The 18048-nt window shown below is 44.1% G+C and overlaps 1 protein-coding gene across 5 annotated transcripts; it reads right to left on the bottom strand.

Moving 5' to 3' along the window:
- Positions 1-1595: 1595 nt before the first annotated feature.
- LOC125428694 (zinc finger protein 436-like) lies at positions 1596-18000 on the bottom strand. 5 transcript variants are annotated; one of them, XM_048489232.1, is made up of 5 exons: positions 17850-18000; positions 15317-16001; positions 14258-14372; positions 12545-13851; positions 1596-3347 (listed from the first exon to the last, which is right to left on the bottom strand). In XM_048489232.1, the coding sequence occupies exons 2-5, from the start codon at positions 15971-15973 to the stop codon at positions 2184-2186; spliced, it is 3243 nt and encodes a 1080-aa protein (XP_048345189.1). In that variant the 5' UTR covers positions 15974-16001; positions 17850-18000; the 3' UTR covers positions 1596-2183. The 5 variants fall into 5 exon arrangements, with proteins under 5 accessions (XP_048345189.1, XP_048345188.1, XP_048345185.1 ...); XM_048489231.1 differs by lacking the exons at positions 12545-13851; positions 14258-14372; positions 15317-16001; positions 17850-18000 and adding exons at positions 4726-4818; positions 6362-6488; positions 6597-6754; positions 7771-7852 and having other exon boundaries at positions 1596-3625; XM_048489228.1 differs by lacking the exons at positions 12545-13851; positions 14258-14372; positions 15317-16001; positions 17850-18000 and adding exons at positions 4726-4818; positions 6362-6488; positions 6597-6754; positions 7771-7852 and having other exon boundaries at positions 1596-3628.
- Between the last annotated feature and the right edge of the window lie 48 nt (positions 18001-18048).

Consider the following 18048-nt stretch of genomic DNA (forward strand, 5'->3'; position numbering starts at 1 on the left):
AGTTCCAGCACCCTGTATTTAGGGCAATGCAAATCAATAAAGTTCTTTTCTTTAAGTTAACTGCGTTTGAGTGTGTTCAGCCTTACAATGGCCCCCTCCCTCCTCCGCCTGACTCGCTATAAGCCCTGCAAGGAAACACAATTGCCCAGAGCTCTCCAGCCTTTTCCTGCCCTCCTTGTGCGAGGCTTACTCCCGGGTAAGCTCATATAGGCGTGCACCCTTGTTTGAGCAGTCTGGTTTGCCGGGAATTGGATTTGCAGTAGCATTGCAGATTTTCCAAGTCTAGCCAATGGCTGCAAATTAGGTTATTGGACTCTGACTCTCCCCCCTCCCCTTTGCCCATCTCAAACATCTGTGAGCTGTGCTCCCCCCTTTGCAAAATGGTGGCAGGAGAGCAGATTGTGAAAATATTGCTGGAAAATTGCATGAGTGGGTAGTGGAGTGCTTTGAACCTCCCCTTCCACAAAATCTCGAGGTCTTCATTCTGGGTTAGCAAGGAATATACCAATTGCAGATCCCAGGGATGAGGCCTGGGTCGTCTTAAGCCAGTAACACCTCTTTGTGTGGACACTGGAGAAGGTCAAAGTTCAAGAGCGGAGTACAAGCTTTCTATGCATAAGGCCTCTCTTAGCCAGGGAGGCAGTTTCCTCCATTTCAACTAAGCCCTGCTCTTCACCAGGGAGAAAGATGCTTGCTTCTCTAACAGAACTGAACACCTTTTGCAGTTCCAACTAGAGAAGAGAGAGGTTTAAGAGGAGATTCTAGGCATCGAGTTATTGCTGGCCCTGTTTAATAATAATGACTCCTGCTGCTGGAAAATCTCCCCTGCCCCAATTCAGTGCAGAGGATGAGTATGCTAGCCTCCAAGTGGAATCTGAGCATCCCTCGAAATTAAAGCTCCACTCCAGATTACAAAGATCAGTTCCCCTAAAGAAATGGATGCTCTGGAGGAAAATATTGATCATAGCATTGTATGGTTCTTGGGTAACAGCAGATAAAACCTTGACTAAACAAGTGCTGGTTCTCACATAGCAGGCCTATCTATTTGGGGGGGGGGGGGGGCTGAGAACAGTTCACAGAAATCCAGAACTACAAATGCAATCCATTTAATACTTTTTTATTATGGTCAACCAGAACGAAAAAGCAACAACTGTGCAAGAGTTGGAGTTTATCAGAACCCTTCATCAGATTGATGTTACAAAGTTTAAAGAGAAAAAAGGACAGGTTCTTATGCTAACTTTGGTGTTATTAGACGCTGGCAGGTGCATAGATTAGTTCAGCTGCTGTAGGTGGTACATTTCAGCACTTTTAAGTTGGGCAAAATAAGAAAACAACAAAGACCAGCAAAATCCAAATGTCACTCAAAAGCACTTCTCTAGGTGTTATTATTTGAAGAAGAAGAAGAAGAAGAAGAGTTTGGATTTATATCCCCCCTTTCTCTCCTGCAGGAGACTCAAAGGGGTTTACAATCTCCTTGCCCTTCCCCCCTCACAACAAACACCCTGTGAGGTAGGTGGGGCTGAGAGAGCTCCGAGAAGCTGTGACTAGCTCAAGGTCACCCAGCTGGCGTGTGTGGGAGTGTACAGGCTAATCTGAATTCCCCAGATAAGCCTCCACAGCTCAGGCGGCAGAGCTGGGAATCAAACCCGGTTCCTCCAGATTAGATACACGAGCTCTTAACCTCCTACGCCATTTGCTTCTCTAAATGCTATTTTCTGTGTTAGATCTTTATAAGCCATTCATTTATTCATTATATTACATACCTGAATTGCCTCAATCAGTCACCAGTAAACAAGGTTCCAGCCTCCATGACTGGTCAACCAATATTCTAGCAACTGTCAATAAATTCACGAGAAATTTTCTGCCATTATTTAACATGGCTGTTGACACTATCAACTGTTAAAGTACAAAGCTAATATAGTGGGACTATCAAAAAAGATGAGCCTGCCCACAAAAAGTGCCAAGAAACAGTCTTGACTCCAAAACAGGAGCTATTCAAAGACTTCTCTGCCCCCCAGAATTATTTTTGTCCTGTCTCAGGTTTCTCCCACAGTCCGCTACATTTTTTGCCTAATAAATTATCAGGCACAAGCCTTTCCTACAATCAGAGCATCTATATGACTTTTCTGATGTCGGAAGGTCAGACAAAATGACAAGTGTGACTAGATTAAGATGTATTTGTTTCAGGGAGAAATTGGGTAAAGAGGAATTAAGTTAACTTCTTTCAGTAACTCTAATTGGTATGGATCTTCTCCAGTGTGAATCCTTTGGTGGGAAATAAGGCTTTTGCTGTTTCTGAAGCTCTTTCCACACTCCAGGCATCTATTTGTTTTCTTTTTATGAATTTTTTGATGTGAAGCTAGCCTGCCACTCCGAGTAAAGCTCTTTCCACACTCCAAGCATTTATGCGGCTTTTCCCCAGTGTGAATCCTCTGGTGAAAAGTAAAATCAGCACTCCAACAGAAGCTCTTTCCACATTCCAAACACTGATATGGTTTCTCACCTGTGTGAGTCCTTTGATGTGAACTTAGATTGTCACTTCTGCTGAAGTTCTTTCCACATTCCAAGCATTTATATGGCTTTTCCCCTGTATGAATCCTCTGGTGAGAAGTAAGTTCTGCACCTGAGCTGAAAGTCTTTCCACATTCCAAACATTTATAGGGTCTCTCGCCTGTGTGAATCCTCTGGTGAAAAGTAAGTTCTGCAGTCTTTCTGAAGCTCTTTCCACATTCAAGACATTTATATGGTTTTTTCCCAGTGTGAATCATTTGGTGGGAAGTAAGGTTGGCACTCCTTTTGAAGCTCTTTCCACAATCTAAGCATTTATATGGTTTCTCCCCTGTGTGAATTCTTTGATGTGAATTGAGGTTGTCCCTCCATCTGAAGCTCTTTCCACATTGTAGGCATTTATATGGCTCCTCCCCAGTGTGAATCCTTTGGTGAGAAGCAAGGTTTGAACTCTGACTGAAGTTTTTGCCACAATAAAAACAGGTATATGGTTTCTCCCCAGTATGAACCATTTGATGTGCAGTAAGTTTTGAACTATGATGGAAGCTTTTTCCACACTGCAAGCATGTATATGGTTTCTCCCCACTGTGAATCCTTTGATGTGAATTAAGATTCCCACTCTCACTGAAACTCTTCCCACACTGCAAGCATGTATATGGCTTCTCCCCTGTGTGAATACGTTGGTGAGAAGTTAGGCTTCTGCTCTGAGTGAAGCTCTTCCCACACTCCAAGCATTTGTATGGTTTTTCCCCTGTGTGAACCCTTTGATGTGAAGTGAGGTGGTCACTCCGATTGAAGCACTTTCCACACTCCAGACATTTATATCGTTTATCCCATGTCTGAATTCTCTCTTGTCTCTTCAGTATAGATTTGCAGTCAGACCTTTTCTCACTCAAAGTGTGACAGCTCCCTCCGTCCTTTTCCTCTTCTTTGTCTCCAAACAGAATTTCATGAAAGTCACCTTCCAAAAAGTAAAATGATTCCTTTCTCTGCTTCTGATTTGCTTCTCTGTTCGTTCTCTGCCGGTTCTTTGGGATCTCTTGATTCCCAGCTTCTTTCTTCACCTCTAGATCCTTGTCTCCTTCCACGTACATAAAACACGATTCCCCCTCATCTCCTGCTAGAACAAAGAGTGAAATCCAATGAGACATCCAGGGAAAAAAAACAGTACTAAGCAAAAGCAAGTGTCATTGAATGATTATCACTTCTATAGGCCTAGAACAGTAATTGACTCAGGCTATGAGATGCCACCTGGGGCTCTTCTGACCACTGTTTCCCAATGCAGCATCCACCCATGTTTCAGGAAAGTGGGCAAGGTCGTTCCCACCTTGAAACATCCACCACTGGAGGAATGGTAAGCTGTGGTAGATACTACAATATACACTTAGTGGTAGGTACTGCACCATACAGGCATGCTCCACTATTTAATTGGGTTTTATTCTGGTGGTAGGAATGAATTCTCCCACAGTAATGAATTGTGGGTCCTTCAGCTTGACAATCTCTCACACAATGAGGGAATCATCCCAGGTTACACCTCGTCTGTTTCCCTGGCATCACCTTATAGCAATGATGGCAAACCTTTTTGAGACCGTGCCCAAACTGCAGCCCAAAACCCACTTATTTATCGCAAAGTGGCAACACAGCAATTTAACCTAAATACTGAGATCTAAGTTTAGAAAAAACGGTTGGCTCCAAGGCATGCGTTACTCAGGAGTAAGCTTGGTGATAGTCAGTGGCTTTGCTTTGAAGCAACCGTGCAACGCTTTGAACCGTGCCCACAGTGAGGGCTCTGAGTGCCACCTCTGGCACCCGTGCCATAGGTTCGCCACCACTGCCTTATAGAAAACTCTCTCAGTAAGCATGTCTGAAAGGAAGTGTTTTCTTGAGGTCCTCCCAAGAAACACTCCCTTTAGTCCTATGACACAAAGCCTTCCTGAGGAGAACTTTCCACCCTCATTTCTCTCATGATTGTGTCTTAATTGGGAGAAAGAAAATTGCAGAAAATACTTCAGTCTTGAGTTAACGAAATCCCTAACCCCAGTCAACACAGAAAAAAAACATGAATTCATCTTTCAGACATGAAGGGATGAGATGAAGCCACAGAGACTGCTATCAGGAAACCTCAGTGGCATATTAATCTATATGTTCTGGGCAGAATGATAGTAGAATTACAATTCTCAGACACTGCAGGATCCATACACACATCTAAGGAAGTACCTGTTGAGTTCGTCTGGTCTTCAGAATCCTGCAGAAACACCTCCACCACTTCCTCCAGCCAGGAAATGAGGTTAGGTTTGCAGTTCCAAGGTCCTTTTGGGAGGATAAGCATCACAAATTGACAAAGCACATCTTTAAGACTGCATCTGCATGGCAAACTCTAGTTTTAAAATGTTTCATTCTCCAGGGTGTGGTAAAATGACCCTGTAGATCTTTGTTTATACTTAGCTGATCCCAGTCTAACGCTGGTAGACCAAACTGAGGACTAGGGCTCTTCATCCCAATTGTTCCTTATAATAACTAGGGCTCACTCTCTATTGCAGGGAATTAATATGTTGCCTACAGTCTTATGGCCTACAGACAGATCCTGTAAAAGAATCAGAATCTCCTCCTTAACTTAGCCAACATGGAGGTAGGGGGGAAATTCTTGAAATCATACTCTTTAAGAGCAGCTCTATTCTCCTTGCTAAAAGCTGATTGTGGTACTGACCATGAATGGTTAATATTGAAAATTAGAATAAAGTTGAAAAAAACACACCAAAACATTTTTAGTGCCAAAATATAAACTAGGCACCAATCCTGAAAAGTTTAAACACCATGCAAAGAACAGATTTGTATGAACCAGAAGAACTATGGATTGAAACAACAGATATTATCAAGGAAGAATGCAGAAAGACTACAGGCAAAATAAATGAAAAACCTTCATGGATGTCTCAGAAACTTTTAAAATTGCTAAAGATATACAAGAAGCAAAAGGTGACAGAAATAGAATCAGAAATCTAAATGCAGTATTGTGCAGAAATCTAAATGCAAAGAAAACTATTAATCAGTGTAAAGAAACAGAAGATAACAACAAAAAAGGAAGAACAAGAACAGCGTAAAAACACATTTACTGAACAGGACAAAATAAAGACATGGATCAATACACTAATGAACTATCCAGAAGAGATGAAGGACATCTTTCAAAGACAAAACTTTTGAAGAACCTACAGCTTTAGAAAGTGAAGTGAAAGCTGCATTGAGAACAATTGGGAGAAATAAATCACCTGGAGCAAATGGGACAGAGCTATCCCAATAGAGATATTCCAAGCCACAGAATCAGAGTCCAACAAAATCTTGACTATAATATACCAACAAATATGGAAAACAAAACAATGGTCCAGACTAGAAACAATGAATTCACATTCTGATTACCAGAAAAGAGCTGTCAAAGATTGCAGCAACTATTGGACCATTGCATTAATTTCTCTCATGAGTAAAGTGACACTCAAAATATTATATCTGTTTCAGGCATGTTTGCTCTCCTAAAGCATGTTTGCACCTGTCAGGAACTGATGCTCTCTTTCCTGAAGAACAGCTGTTTCTCCTCCAGGAGAATCCCTTCTTCCCACAAAGCCCATTCCCTACGAAGTTCACCAAAAAGATAAATTCAGGTTGCTCTTGGATTGCCTTCATCATCACGTTAATGATTTCATTGCCCCAAACTTTGCAGCTTGGAATTCAGAAAGAATTGAGAAAGAAGGGGAGGGGGACTGACTCTTTTCTTTTAAACTAACAATCTGTAAGGGTAGAGAATTCTCAAGACACTCACAGAATAACTCAGGACCACACACCCACCAATCAATTACTTGCTTACCCAGAGAGGCCACGTTCCCATAGGTCTCCAGCATGACTTCCCTGTAAAGAGATATCTGGCCAGGATCCAGCAGAGGCCACTCTTCCTTGGTGAAATACACAGCCACCTCCTCGAAGGACACAGGGTCCTAGGAAAAGGACAGACGTTTCCTGTCAACAACCTGGTGGGAAATGTTATATTCTCATGTGCAATACGATGCTTCATGTGAGAAAAAGTGGTGATGTTTGCAACCTACTGTGCTCTGCCATCTTGGGCCAGGTGAAGAGAGGCCCCAAAGACAAAGAAAGGGAGACCCAAGCTGTCCCTTGTTCATCTTCCTGATCTGAGCTTTAAACAGAATGTCTGTTTCCACTCCTGTGCAAAGAAGTCTGGATCAAGTCAGTGGCCTTTGGGCTGCATGTAATTGAGACAAAAGCAGTGAAAATCATAAATACCAAATAAATAATTAAATCCATAAATTACAAAATAATAATGGTATGTGTAATCCTCCAGGAGTTTCAGAGAGAAGAGTGCACAATACACAACTAAAATAAGAATTGTGAACAATTAACAGAAACTAGTTTTATCCTGTGTTCATTAAAACATTGCCTTTCTCAGTTTCATCACCTGTCTCTTCAGCCACCCCCAGAACTCACCTCCCCTGATCCCTTCCTACTTCTTCTCCTGTAAGATTATAAACAAGGGTCTCTCTACTAGTCTAGCTGCTTGCTAGAGACCCCTTTTATACATTAACATGTATTCAGATTAAAAAATCCAAAGCAACAACTAAACCTCTCCCATTTTCACCACCGTCTTCCAAATGGGGGCTCAGATCCATTTTTTACCATTTTACAAACCAACCAACTAAAAAAGGGAAAACATTTTTTACCATTTTACAAACCAACCAACCAAAAAAGGGAAATCATAACAACTCTTCAGTGTAGACTACTTGCCTTACAATCAATCAAAAAAGGGGCCAGGTAAGTGTTTTTTTTAATGGAGGTATGCAAATTTGGGGGGGGAGGAGCCTCAAAGAACTCTACCAACACTGACACTTACCCAGTCTGTTCTCTTTCTACTGTTAGGTAAAGGAGTGGCTGAGAGCAGGCAGATCTTGGGGACGGGAGAGGGTCCCATGGGGAGGGGGGAAACTAACAAGGTAACTTAACGACACTCTCCAAGTGCAACTGGAAATTCACAGCATTGGGGACAAGGCTGCAATCCTGTGCGCACTGATCCCCAGTAGAAATTTACTGAAGGCAAGGTGGGGGCTGGAAGGAGATTGGAGGGCGACCTCAGCAGCAGGAGGAGGAGGAGGAGGAGGAGGAGAGTCCTACTGATGAATAATTCCCTATCTCGCTTCACCTCTCGCTGCCCTCACCTGCTGCTGTCCTCTCCTCCGTGCACCCGAGGAGGCTGCCCGGACTCACCTTTGTTGCAAAGCCTCCGCTGGGATGCAGCAGGCCCGAGTGGACATTCTCCTAGCCCCGCAGCTCTGGAGGAGGCGCTTCCCCACCGACACTCCCACAAGCAAAAGGCCAGGCCTCTTTGCATCCGCCCATGCAAAGTCAGCCATGCGAAGACGGCGGAGAGTGACTGTAAACGGGCCGCGCAAATAACTTATCGGAAAATCACGAATTGCACCTGTTTACATAAAGGGGCCCCGGGTAACAATCTCGCCTAATCTACGGAAGCAACTGCTGCAGACTATCAAGTGAACAACCCTTGACGTACAAAATATAGTTATTGTAATGCACTACATAGAAACATGGTGTTGGAACTAGTGACCTCGAGGGTCATCTAGTCCAGCCCCCAACACAACGCAGGCGATTCACAGCTACCTGTCTCCCCACCCCACCCCCCACTCCCCTGTTGTCCCCAAACCTGGTTAAGCGCGTCTGCCTGGCATGCCTGAGCCCAAGAACAATACCCTAACTCTTCATTTCTATGCAGGAAAGCAAGAATGGCACTCGGGAATCGTTTCACAAAGCAAAGCAGGGAGATTTGGGTTTAGCAAGATTTATACAGGGTTTTTACAATACTTTGAAACAAAGCAGGTAAATATAGCTGTGGCATCTTTCCTTTGTAGATACAAGCAGGAAAGTCTGAATATTCCACTCTGTATATTCCATTGAGTCTGTATATTCCACTCAGAACGCACGACGGGTGGGGGGGTGGGGGCAGAAAATTAGCATCTGTTGTGAGATTAAAATCCTTTATCTCTATTCAGCCTGGGAGGGAGCCCATTGTTCCTGAAGTGCATCCGGGGTCCATAATTTAGAAGACTTGTAACTGTGAACATGCAGACATTCTTCCTAGGTTTTGTTCAGGTACATATCACAGGAACAGATGTATTGTATGTATCATGACTGGTTCTGAGCTTCAAATGACAATTTATAGGACGGAATGCTCCTCCATTTAAAAATCCTTACTGATAGAAAAGTAGCATGTCAGGGAGAAGGTCAAAATAGAATTTCTTTATCTTGACATCATGTTTTGTACATGGAAGTTAGGGGGTTCTGTTTTCTGTACTATGGAGTGTTCTACCTTAGGCCTTGATCAGTGGTTTGATCAGGCTGAGTACATATTTATCATCAAAAACCAGTTCACACAGAACAGTAGAGAGGCCCACCCGTTTGTCCAAATACCCCACGTAAATTGAGTTTGGGCCCCAGAAATCTCTGCAACAGCCTGGAGTTTTGTAGCAGATGCAGAGAATTGTTTTCTGCAAAAATACACCAGAAGGATGTTGATTTTCACATGGAGTATTAGGATGTACCACTAGATGACACTATCAGTTCTTGATTTCTTTAAAGACAAGCATGGGGGGGCAGAAGAAAAGAAAGACAAGGGGCAGGCAGGAATCCAAACAACCACATTTATTAAAAATTAAGACAGGATCCCACCCAAAAGAGTTAACAATCCTTCTCAATGAAATATTATTGCACTGACAGCTCTGCAATCTCTGCTTTCCCCCCATTTTGTCTCCGGGTATATCAGAAATTGCCCCGACCTGGATAGGCCAAGCTAGCCTGATCTCAGAAGCCAAGCAGGATTGGCCCTCACTAGTATTTAGACCGGAGGCCTCCAAAGAACACCAGGGTTATGATGGGGAGGCAGGCAATTACCTCTTGTTTTGAAAACCCTATTAAGTGTGGCCATTCCTGAGCCGAGGCAAACAAAGAATTTGTCCTAACGTAGATGGTAAGCCAGACCTTGATAGATCTTACAGGCTAAGCAGGCTCAGCTCTGGTTGGTATTTGGAGGGGGGCCACCAAGAAGTCCACGGTTGCTAGGCAGAGGCAGACAATGGCAAACCACCTCTGAATGTCTCTTGCACAGGGTTGCCATAAGTCAGATCTGACAGCACTTTCCACCCCTATGCCAGAAATTGTCTGTGTAAGCAGAGGGGAGAATCAGTTGTGGCTGTTCAAAATCAAGATCCTGCACAAAAATAAGCTAATTCTAAGAGTTGATGTAAAGAAGTGTTGTATCCATATTTTCAGGGCCAAGGTTGTTCAGATAAATCATACCCTGACCTGGATAGCGTAGGCCAGTAGTGGCGAACCTTTGGCACTCCAGATGCTATGGACTACAATTCCCATCAGTCCCTGCCAGCATGGACAATTGGCCATGCTGGCGAGAACTATTAAATTGTAGTCCATAACTATCTGGAATTATAAGAACTCTCCCTCATGAAGACTAGAGCCAGTGGTGGCGAACCCTTTGGCACTCAGATGCTAGTGGACTACAATTCCCATCAGCCCCTGCCAGCATGGACAATTGGCGATGCTGGCAGGGGCTGATAGTGGGAATTGTAGTCCATAACATCTGAGTGCCAAAGGTTCGGCCACTATGGATAGTTGGTGAGCGAGTTCTTACACTCTAGATACAGGATCTCATAATTTATCAGGCCCCTGCCAGCAATGGCCTAATTACGATGCTGGCAGGGGCACGGGACACCAGTCCCAACATCTGGAGTGCCAAAGGTTCGCCACCACGGGCATAGGCTGACCTGATCTTATCAGGTTATGGAAGCTAAGAAGCCCAGCCATGGTTAGTATTTGGATGGGAGGCTACCAAAGAAGTCCAGGGTTACAATGCAGAGGCAGGCAACAGCAAACCACCTCTTTAACATTTCTCACCATTAAAACTCCATCGGTTTTCTATAAGTCAGCTGTGACTTGATGGCAAAAAAGAAGGAAAAAGGTGAGTCATTCTTTTAATTGAATAAATTTATACAAATAAGTTTAGTACCAAAATGTCAACATTTCTGAAATATTGAAACAAGGGTTGAAGTAATTTATGCTTTAATATGTAAAAACACAAATACTGATGAGAAAAGGCTACCCATGTTACCGTTTTCATTCCTTATTACAGTAAAAGAACCAAAATTGCTTCACCCTCCTGCAAATCAAACAAGTATGATTTTTGTTTAACTAGCAGCCCCAATTGATTAAGATTTGCTCTTTACAGATTACAGTGGTCTCCTACTATTTAACCAACTAAAGACTTGGTCAGTCTATCCACTAAACCAATTAAAGCCCATAACCCATATTATCCTTTATAATGGTTCTACCACTATTAATCAAGAAGAAGGGCAGAGAGGACTAGTAACTTGCTCATCTTTAGAATGAAAACAGATTCTCCAGATGTTCAATACAAATCAGTCTCTAATCTTGCATAGTGCAGTCAAAGTTGTATAGCTAGAATTGTCTGGCTCTTAGTGGATCTTGACAACTGATCCTCAGGCTGCAGATATCAGTTCCGTCAGAAGAAATAGTAGATTTGGAGGGTGGGCTGCATGTTATTCATTTCCCTGAGCTCCCTCCCTTTCTCAAGTTATGCCCCCAAACCTCCAGGAATTTCCAACGCTGGAGTTAGAAACTCTACATACACCTCAGCTCAAAACAATGTTGATATCAGATTTCTGACAATCCTCCTCATTATTGGGTGCTTGAAATGTACAACTGAAGTTCCACCTGGGCCAGAAACAGACACTGAGATTCCTCCACTGCCTTTATAAAAGCTAAGTGGAAGGAGACAGTGGCTGAGGGGCAGAATGCTTGCTCTGCACACAGAAGGTCCCAGATTCAATCTGGGGCACCTCCAGTTAAAGGATCAGGTAGTAGTAGATGGGAAAAACCTCTTTCTACTCAAGATCCTGGAGACCACCTGACGGAGCAGCAGTCCAGAACTTGATAGACCCACGGGCTTAATCCACGCACTCAGGGAAGGACAATAGGAAAACAACTGTGGCAGAATGTCACTATATTTAGTACTCACACCCCACTTCAGGGTTCCAGCACTTCCCATGTATTACTTCAGTAATCCTAACATGTTTTATCATCCACATTCATTCATTTAAAATATCAATAACCCACTTTACTTCTTCAGACCTGGTGGCTTGGGGGTGGGGGGGTGGGAAGCACGCACTGAAGTGGCAACATTTATTTAAATGTCATTATTTTAACTGGAACATTAAAAAACCTTAAGAGCACAATCCAGAGACCGCCATGGCCAGGGAATGCAGCGTGGCAGGGCTTCCAGGTGGCCCAGGGAAGCAACCAAATCCAGAAAATACTAAGCTGCTTGAAAATCTTCCACTGGGCTAAACGGTTACGCCAAGTTGGAGGTCAGCACCGAGGCCATTCCCGGGCCAAAAGCTCAGTGGAAGCTGACCAAAGTCAGCTCTGTCCCCAGGAACATCCCTAGCCCATTCCCAGCCACACCAGTGTCCACTTTTAATTTAGCTCTGCAGGTGGCAGGCTGTTCTGGGTTAGGCGCCATGGAGCTCCTGCCCTCCATATCTGCCCTCCCCACTGTCGTAGGTGCCACTTATGCTGGCGCTGTGGGCAAAAGCGCTCGTGCAACACCACACCAGTTCTAGGAGCCGGTTTGCTTCTCCCCCTGGATTGGGTTGCCCAAGTTGAAGGGCAGCAGAACCTGTCCATGAAGATCTTCCTGTAATCTGAACAGTTTGTGAGATGCAAGGTTCTTTTCCTCACAGATTTTCTCATGCTGAATATGGGGCAACTCAGATTGAAACAGTTTTCAGAATCTGACTTGATTTTATCCTGTATGGGTTTTCTGTTGACCATGTATATTCTGCCTGCAGCCTCACCATGGATCTGGTTTGATTTCCTGTGTTAGCTCTCCAATAGGCAAAGTGGTTTGAACTTTGTTATTTTCTGAAGTTGGCACTTTTATATGATGTCTCTCATGTTTAATAAGGGATGCTTTGTGACTGAATCTTTTCCCACAGTCTGAGCACTCAAATGGCTTTTCTCCAGTGTGACTTCTCTGATGATTGATAAGATTCGATCTCTGACTGAAACTTTTCCCACAATCCAAGCACTCATATGGTTTCTCCCCTGTGTGAGTTCTCTGATGCCCAATCAGGAATTCTCTTCGGCTAAAGCTCTTCCCACATTCCGAACACTCATATGGCTTCTCTCCTGTGTGGATTCTTTCATGTATCCTAAGGACTGAATTACAACTGAAGTTCTTCCCACAATTGGAGCATTTATAAGGCTTTTCTCCTCTGTGGGTTCTCTCGTGAGATGTGAGGCTCGAACTGTTACTGAAAGATTTCCCACAGTTTATGCAACTGTATGGCTTCTCTCCTGTATGGATCCTCTGGTGATTAAGAAGATTAGAACTCTGACTGAAATTTTTCCCACAGTCTAAACATTTATATGGTTTCTCTCCTGTGTGGAGTCTCTGATGACGAACAAGGCTGGACCTAAAGCTGAACGTTTTCCCACAATCTGAACACGTGTATGGTTTCTCTCCTGTGGAAAGATCAGAGGCCTGTGGAAGACTTTTCTCACTTTCTGAAGGGTTGAATGTTTTTTCTCCTAGGTGTGTACTTTCCTGTTTCCCATAAATAAAGCTTTTACCACAGTTGGAACATATACAAAGCTTCTCTCCTGAATCATCTTCTTGAAGGCCCATGCTCTGAGTGAAAGTGTGCCCACACTTAGAACATTTGTGTGGCTTCACTCCTAGAGATATTGTTAGAGGATTGTTTAGGCATTCTGCTGGACTAGAGTTCTTTTGATTATAAGAGTTGGTACACTGCTTATTTCCTTTTTGTGTTTTCTCCTGCTGAAGGCTTGATTTCTTACTGGAGCTCATCCCACTGTCCGTATGCTGACATGTTTTTTCTTCAGATGGCATTTTCAGATGCTTAAGAAGGTCAGAATTTTGGCTGGTGTTTTTTGTACAACCAGACTGTGTCCTGTTCTGCTTATGAATTCTCTTGTGCAAGATGGATTTGCCTAGAATTTCACCACTTTTGCAAGCTTCCTCCCATGTACAGTTTTCATTGTTATTTCCCTCATTTTTCTCACGCCTCTCTGAACCCTGAATTACAGGCATTTTTTTTGTTTCAGAAAATTGGAAAAAAATCCTCTGACCCTTGTCAGATATACAACCACTAAGTTCCATGTCCTTAGATGTTTCTAGACAAACTGGATGTTGATCTTTCCCATCACCTTTCACAACACCTGATGGAAAGAACAGAATCACACTATGAGAAGTCAATTCATTTGACACATTTGTGCTGTTTTTCTTCCCAAATACCATTAAACAAACAAACAAAACAGAAACAGATTCTAGACTGGTCTTGATCAGTTGGACTGCCTAAAAAAGACCCCAAGCAGAGAACTACAGGGCAAGAGCCTTTCAGCTTGTACCACCCCTTCCCTGACTTTAACGCCTGCAAGGAAAGGAAGATAAAACATTAACTAGGTGGAACTCAGCTGTTGGTCACTTCCTGCAAGCAAAATCTTCCTCAATTCCCCTGTTCCTGGCAGCCAGTGTAGGGTAGTAGGCAGGGCTTTGAGCCTCAGTCAGAGATACCGCACTATGCAGAAGTCATCTTAGAAACTCACATAGAAACTCACCCCTTACCTAACAAGGAGGTCTTCCCTTTACTCTTTTGCTCAGTCTCCAAGTACCGCTGCATCATCTTAGCTTGCTCAGCCTTGCAGGATTTCACATCTGTCTTCTCTACGGTCTCTGACATCTGAAAGAGATTTGGGGAGACAAATACAGAGGATAGTGAAGTAGCATTAGGAAAATTTACTATCACAAGAATTATCTTGCCAGGCCAAATCCAAGGCCCATCTGGATTGGCACCTTGTTTCTATTCCCACTAAGCCAGACTGGCATCTTGTTTCTATCCCCACCAAGCTTACAAGCAGGGCACCATACTGGTGACTTTTTCCTCTTGGAAATCAGCCATAGAGTGCTTCTGCACATGGAGGCCCTACCTAGCCGTGAAGGTTAACGACAGCTGTACAACGACAGCCTTGGTAAACTGGAATAGGGCCAAGACTTGTATTTGCATACTCCGGAAGGAAAGTCTAGATCCAATGCGCCTATGTCACAGGAGGGCAGATTTCGGTTTAATATTAGGAGAAACATCTTAGTGGTGAGAGGTCTTCAGCCAGTGACCCAGGGGCAAGTGTTGATTTCACCTTCTGTAAGTTTCCAAGCAGAAGCTGGAGAAGGCCTCTGCACATGACTGCTCCATCATGGACCGCCAAAAGGACAAATAAGTGGGTTCTAGATGAAATCACTGACATAGCCAGTCCAGGCTAGCCTGATCCCCTCAGATCTCAGAAGCTAAGCAGCACCTGGTTAGTATTTGGATAGGCAGCCTCCAAGAAATACTAGGGTCATGACACAGAGGCAATGGCAAACCATCTTTCACGTCTCTTGCCTTGAAAACTCTACAGGGTTGCCATAATCAGCTGTGACTTGATGGCGCATGCGCATGCATGCAATCAAATCAAGCCTGGGAGTTAATGGCCTTAAGAAGGGTGTAATTCCGCTTACAGTGGCCTTGTAATTACTGGATCCCAATCAAGAGCCTGCAAGAAGTGGGAAGCTGAGAGTGCCCATGATCCTGTTCTTCCACATCAAGAATTGCTGGCGTAAGGAAAGGCCAAACTCAGACCCTCTCACCTGCTGTTCCTGCGATTCCCCCTCTTCCTTCCACAGCAAGAAATCTTCTGCCAGGGCCACCGCCTGGGAGCAGGTTCCAGGGTGGTCTCCTCTCACCCAGCTCTGCATTTCTGGAGGCAAGATAGCCAGGAACTGTTCCAGGATCACTAACTCCAGAATCTGCTGTTTTGTGTGGGTCTCCGGTTTCAGCCATTGATGGCAGAGATCCTGGAGATGCCTGAAAACCTCTCGGGGCCTACCAGCCTCTTGATAGGAAAACTGCCTGAACTGTTGGCAATATTCATCCAAGTAGGTAACATCCTTCTCTAGGACTGCTTCTCTCTCTTCTGGACTGTTTGGCACTGGAGCAGTTTTTTCTATAGGCCTCTGGTTGGCTGTCAGACATGCTGAAATAGATGTAATATGGTCCCAATCTACAGATCCAGGTTGTTGGGATTTCCCATTTTCTGAGTGAGGGAGATGCATGGTCTTCTCAAAATCCTGCCACTGAGCATCTAGGCTGTGGTCCAACTCCTTATCTGATTCCGCTTTAAGTTGTTGGGGATCCACACCAGACAGGAACTTCTCGGTGGCCTCAATATGAAAAACTTGAGAGTCTCTTTCTTCTCCCTCCATTTTCTCCTTAGGAATTTGGCTACCTGCATTCTGGAACTCCATTTTTTTATTTCTGACTGAACATCCAGTCCTGGAAATAAATGGTGCATTTGGTAAGTGTAAAAATAAAATTGAACAAAAAGAATTTCCAGTCTAGATTTCGATATGATCTGTTGCTGTTCCTCTCAGATCTCAGTGCTGTTGCATACATTTCTAACAAAATCCTTCAACTTCCAAGGAGGAGACTCAGCTAAGTAAGAGAATTAACCACTCACTTACCCAGCATTAAGATTTATGGAGAACAGTGAAATTCACTTCTGAATAAACTCGCAAATTTGTTAGCATGGAATAGAGGGTGTAGTGTAAGACAAGGACCAGAAAAAATCAGATTCAAACCACCACTCAATCACAATGCTAGCTATGTTGAGCCAGACATAATTGCTCAATTTGACCTACCTCAAAGTTTGTTGTGAGAATAAAGTGTGGGGGAGTGGAAAACAATGCTGTATGCTGCTCTGAGAGGAATAGAAAAAAAACCAGTTGGGTGTAAACCCTATTCTGTTACTGTTGTAAACAGGATTACCAACTCTTGAAAAAAGTTCTGGCACCCGAGCAATGAGAGAGGACATTTTTCATACATGTAGGTGTGGAAGTTGTTCTAAAAGCAGTGCTTGAGCTATGGAATGCAGGGATCACAGAAGGCCGCAGGAAAATCAAGAAACCTTACCCCCTGCATCCAGATAAAGCTGCAGAGGTTAACTCTTGCCCTCTCCAGCCAGCTTTAAAAATCAGTAGTTAAATATATGTGTTATGTTGCTGACAAGTTACTTCTAACTTACAGTGACCCTCTGAATAAACAACATCCAAAATGTCCTATAATTAACAGCTTTGCTCAAGTCTTGAAAGCTGATGGTCATGGTTTACTTTATTGATATTTACGATGCCCTGAGCCCATATGGGGAAGGGCATCTCATAAATCGAATCAAATGAATACATAAACCTCCTGCTCCTGACATTCAAACACTCTAGGTAAACAGTCCATTTATCTAAGCTTAGGTAACGAAATCTCCAGAGAGGGAGGGAAAACTGCCCCTCAATTTTTCAAGCAAGTAGCCTGAGAACAAAAAAATCCAGCCGGGCTAGTTTCTCTTTTTCCTGGTTGATTAACAACCAAACTTGCCCCTGCCTGTTCTATAACCGTGACAGAAAGAGTTGCTTGGCAGGAAAAGCAGCTAGCCCAGATCCGGTGCTGGGGAAACGGGAGAGAGAGTGTAGAGATTCTCCCTCCAATGTGTGCCAGCCACTGGGGGAGGGGGAAGCCTTTTTGTGGGGCATGGGCTAATATTCTGAAAAAATTTGCTCTATCCTTATTCTCCTTCGTAGAATAATATGGACAGCCAACCCTTAAAGGCCCAACCATCTCACTTTCCCTCTTATTAACAGCAGCATGTCAAGTGTAACAGCCTGACTGTGGCATATGGCTCCAGGTTTCTTTCCCGACACCGCAAGTGCCTCTAGCTTGGTTTTGCTGCAGGAAATTGAGGGATACTCCTTGGGACGTTCTGAAATCCCACAATTACACAGCCCTAGAGATGAGACAGAGCAGCACAACTCTGTAAAAATTCCATGAGAACACATCAAGGTACAACCAGCCAGTGGAGGAAGGCTCAGTGACAGGCATCCTAAAAGCAGCTTCATAGTTCCACCAGGACTTCTGTGTAAAAGCAGGATCCCAGCTTCACCCTCCCCTAGTCAACAAAGGAGAGCTGGCTCTCAAAATCTTATATCCCCAAAATCTTATTTGTCTCTAAGGCGCTTCTGGGTTCGAATCCAGTTGACCCCCTCCAGCAGCGCAACCCTAAGTAGGCAGGAGTTCGTGGAAAGCCATGGGTCACTGCACTGTCTGTCGCCCCATTTCCTGCAAACACTTCACACGTACTTGAGGATGACAGGCGGCGTTTCCAGGGCCACCAGGGCTGGCCGCCTCCTTCCTCTTCTCGACCCTTTGGCTGCGCTTCTGCTCTGGAAGTGGATGCGGGGGAAAGGGCGAGGAAGGCGACCACCCCGCGCAGGCAGGCACCCTTCCCATTCCTCTCACCCCCTCCGCCTGCTCTCCTCACCCGGGAAGAGCACCAGCC

Source organism: Sphaerodactylus townsendi, linkage group LG03, assembly GCF_021028975.2.
Source record: "Sphaerodactylus townsendi isolate TG3544 linkage group LG03, MPM_Stown_v2.3, whole genome shotgun sequence".
Lineage (NCBI taxonomy): Eukaryota > Metazoa > Chordata > Lepidosauria > Squamata > Sphaerodactylidae > Sphaerodactylus > Sphaerodactylus townsendi.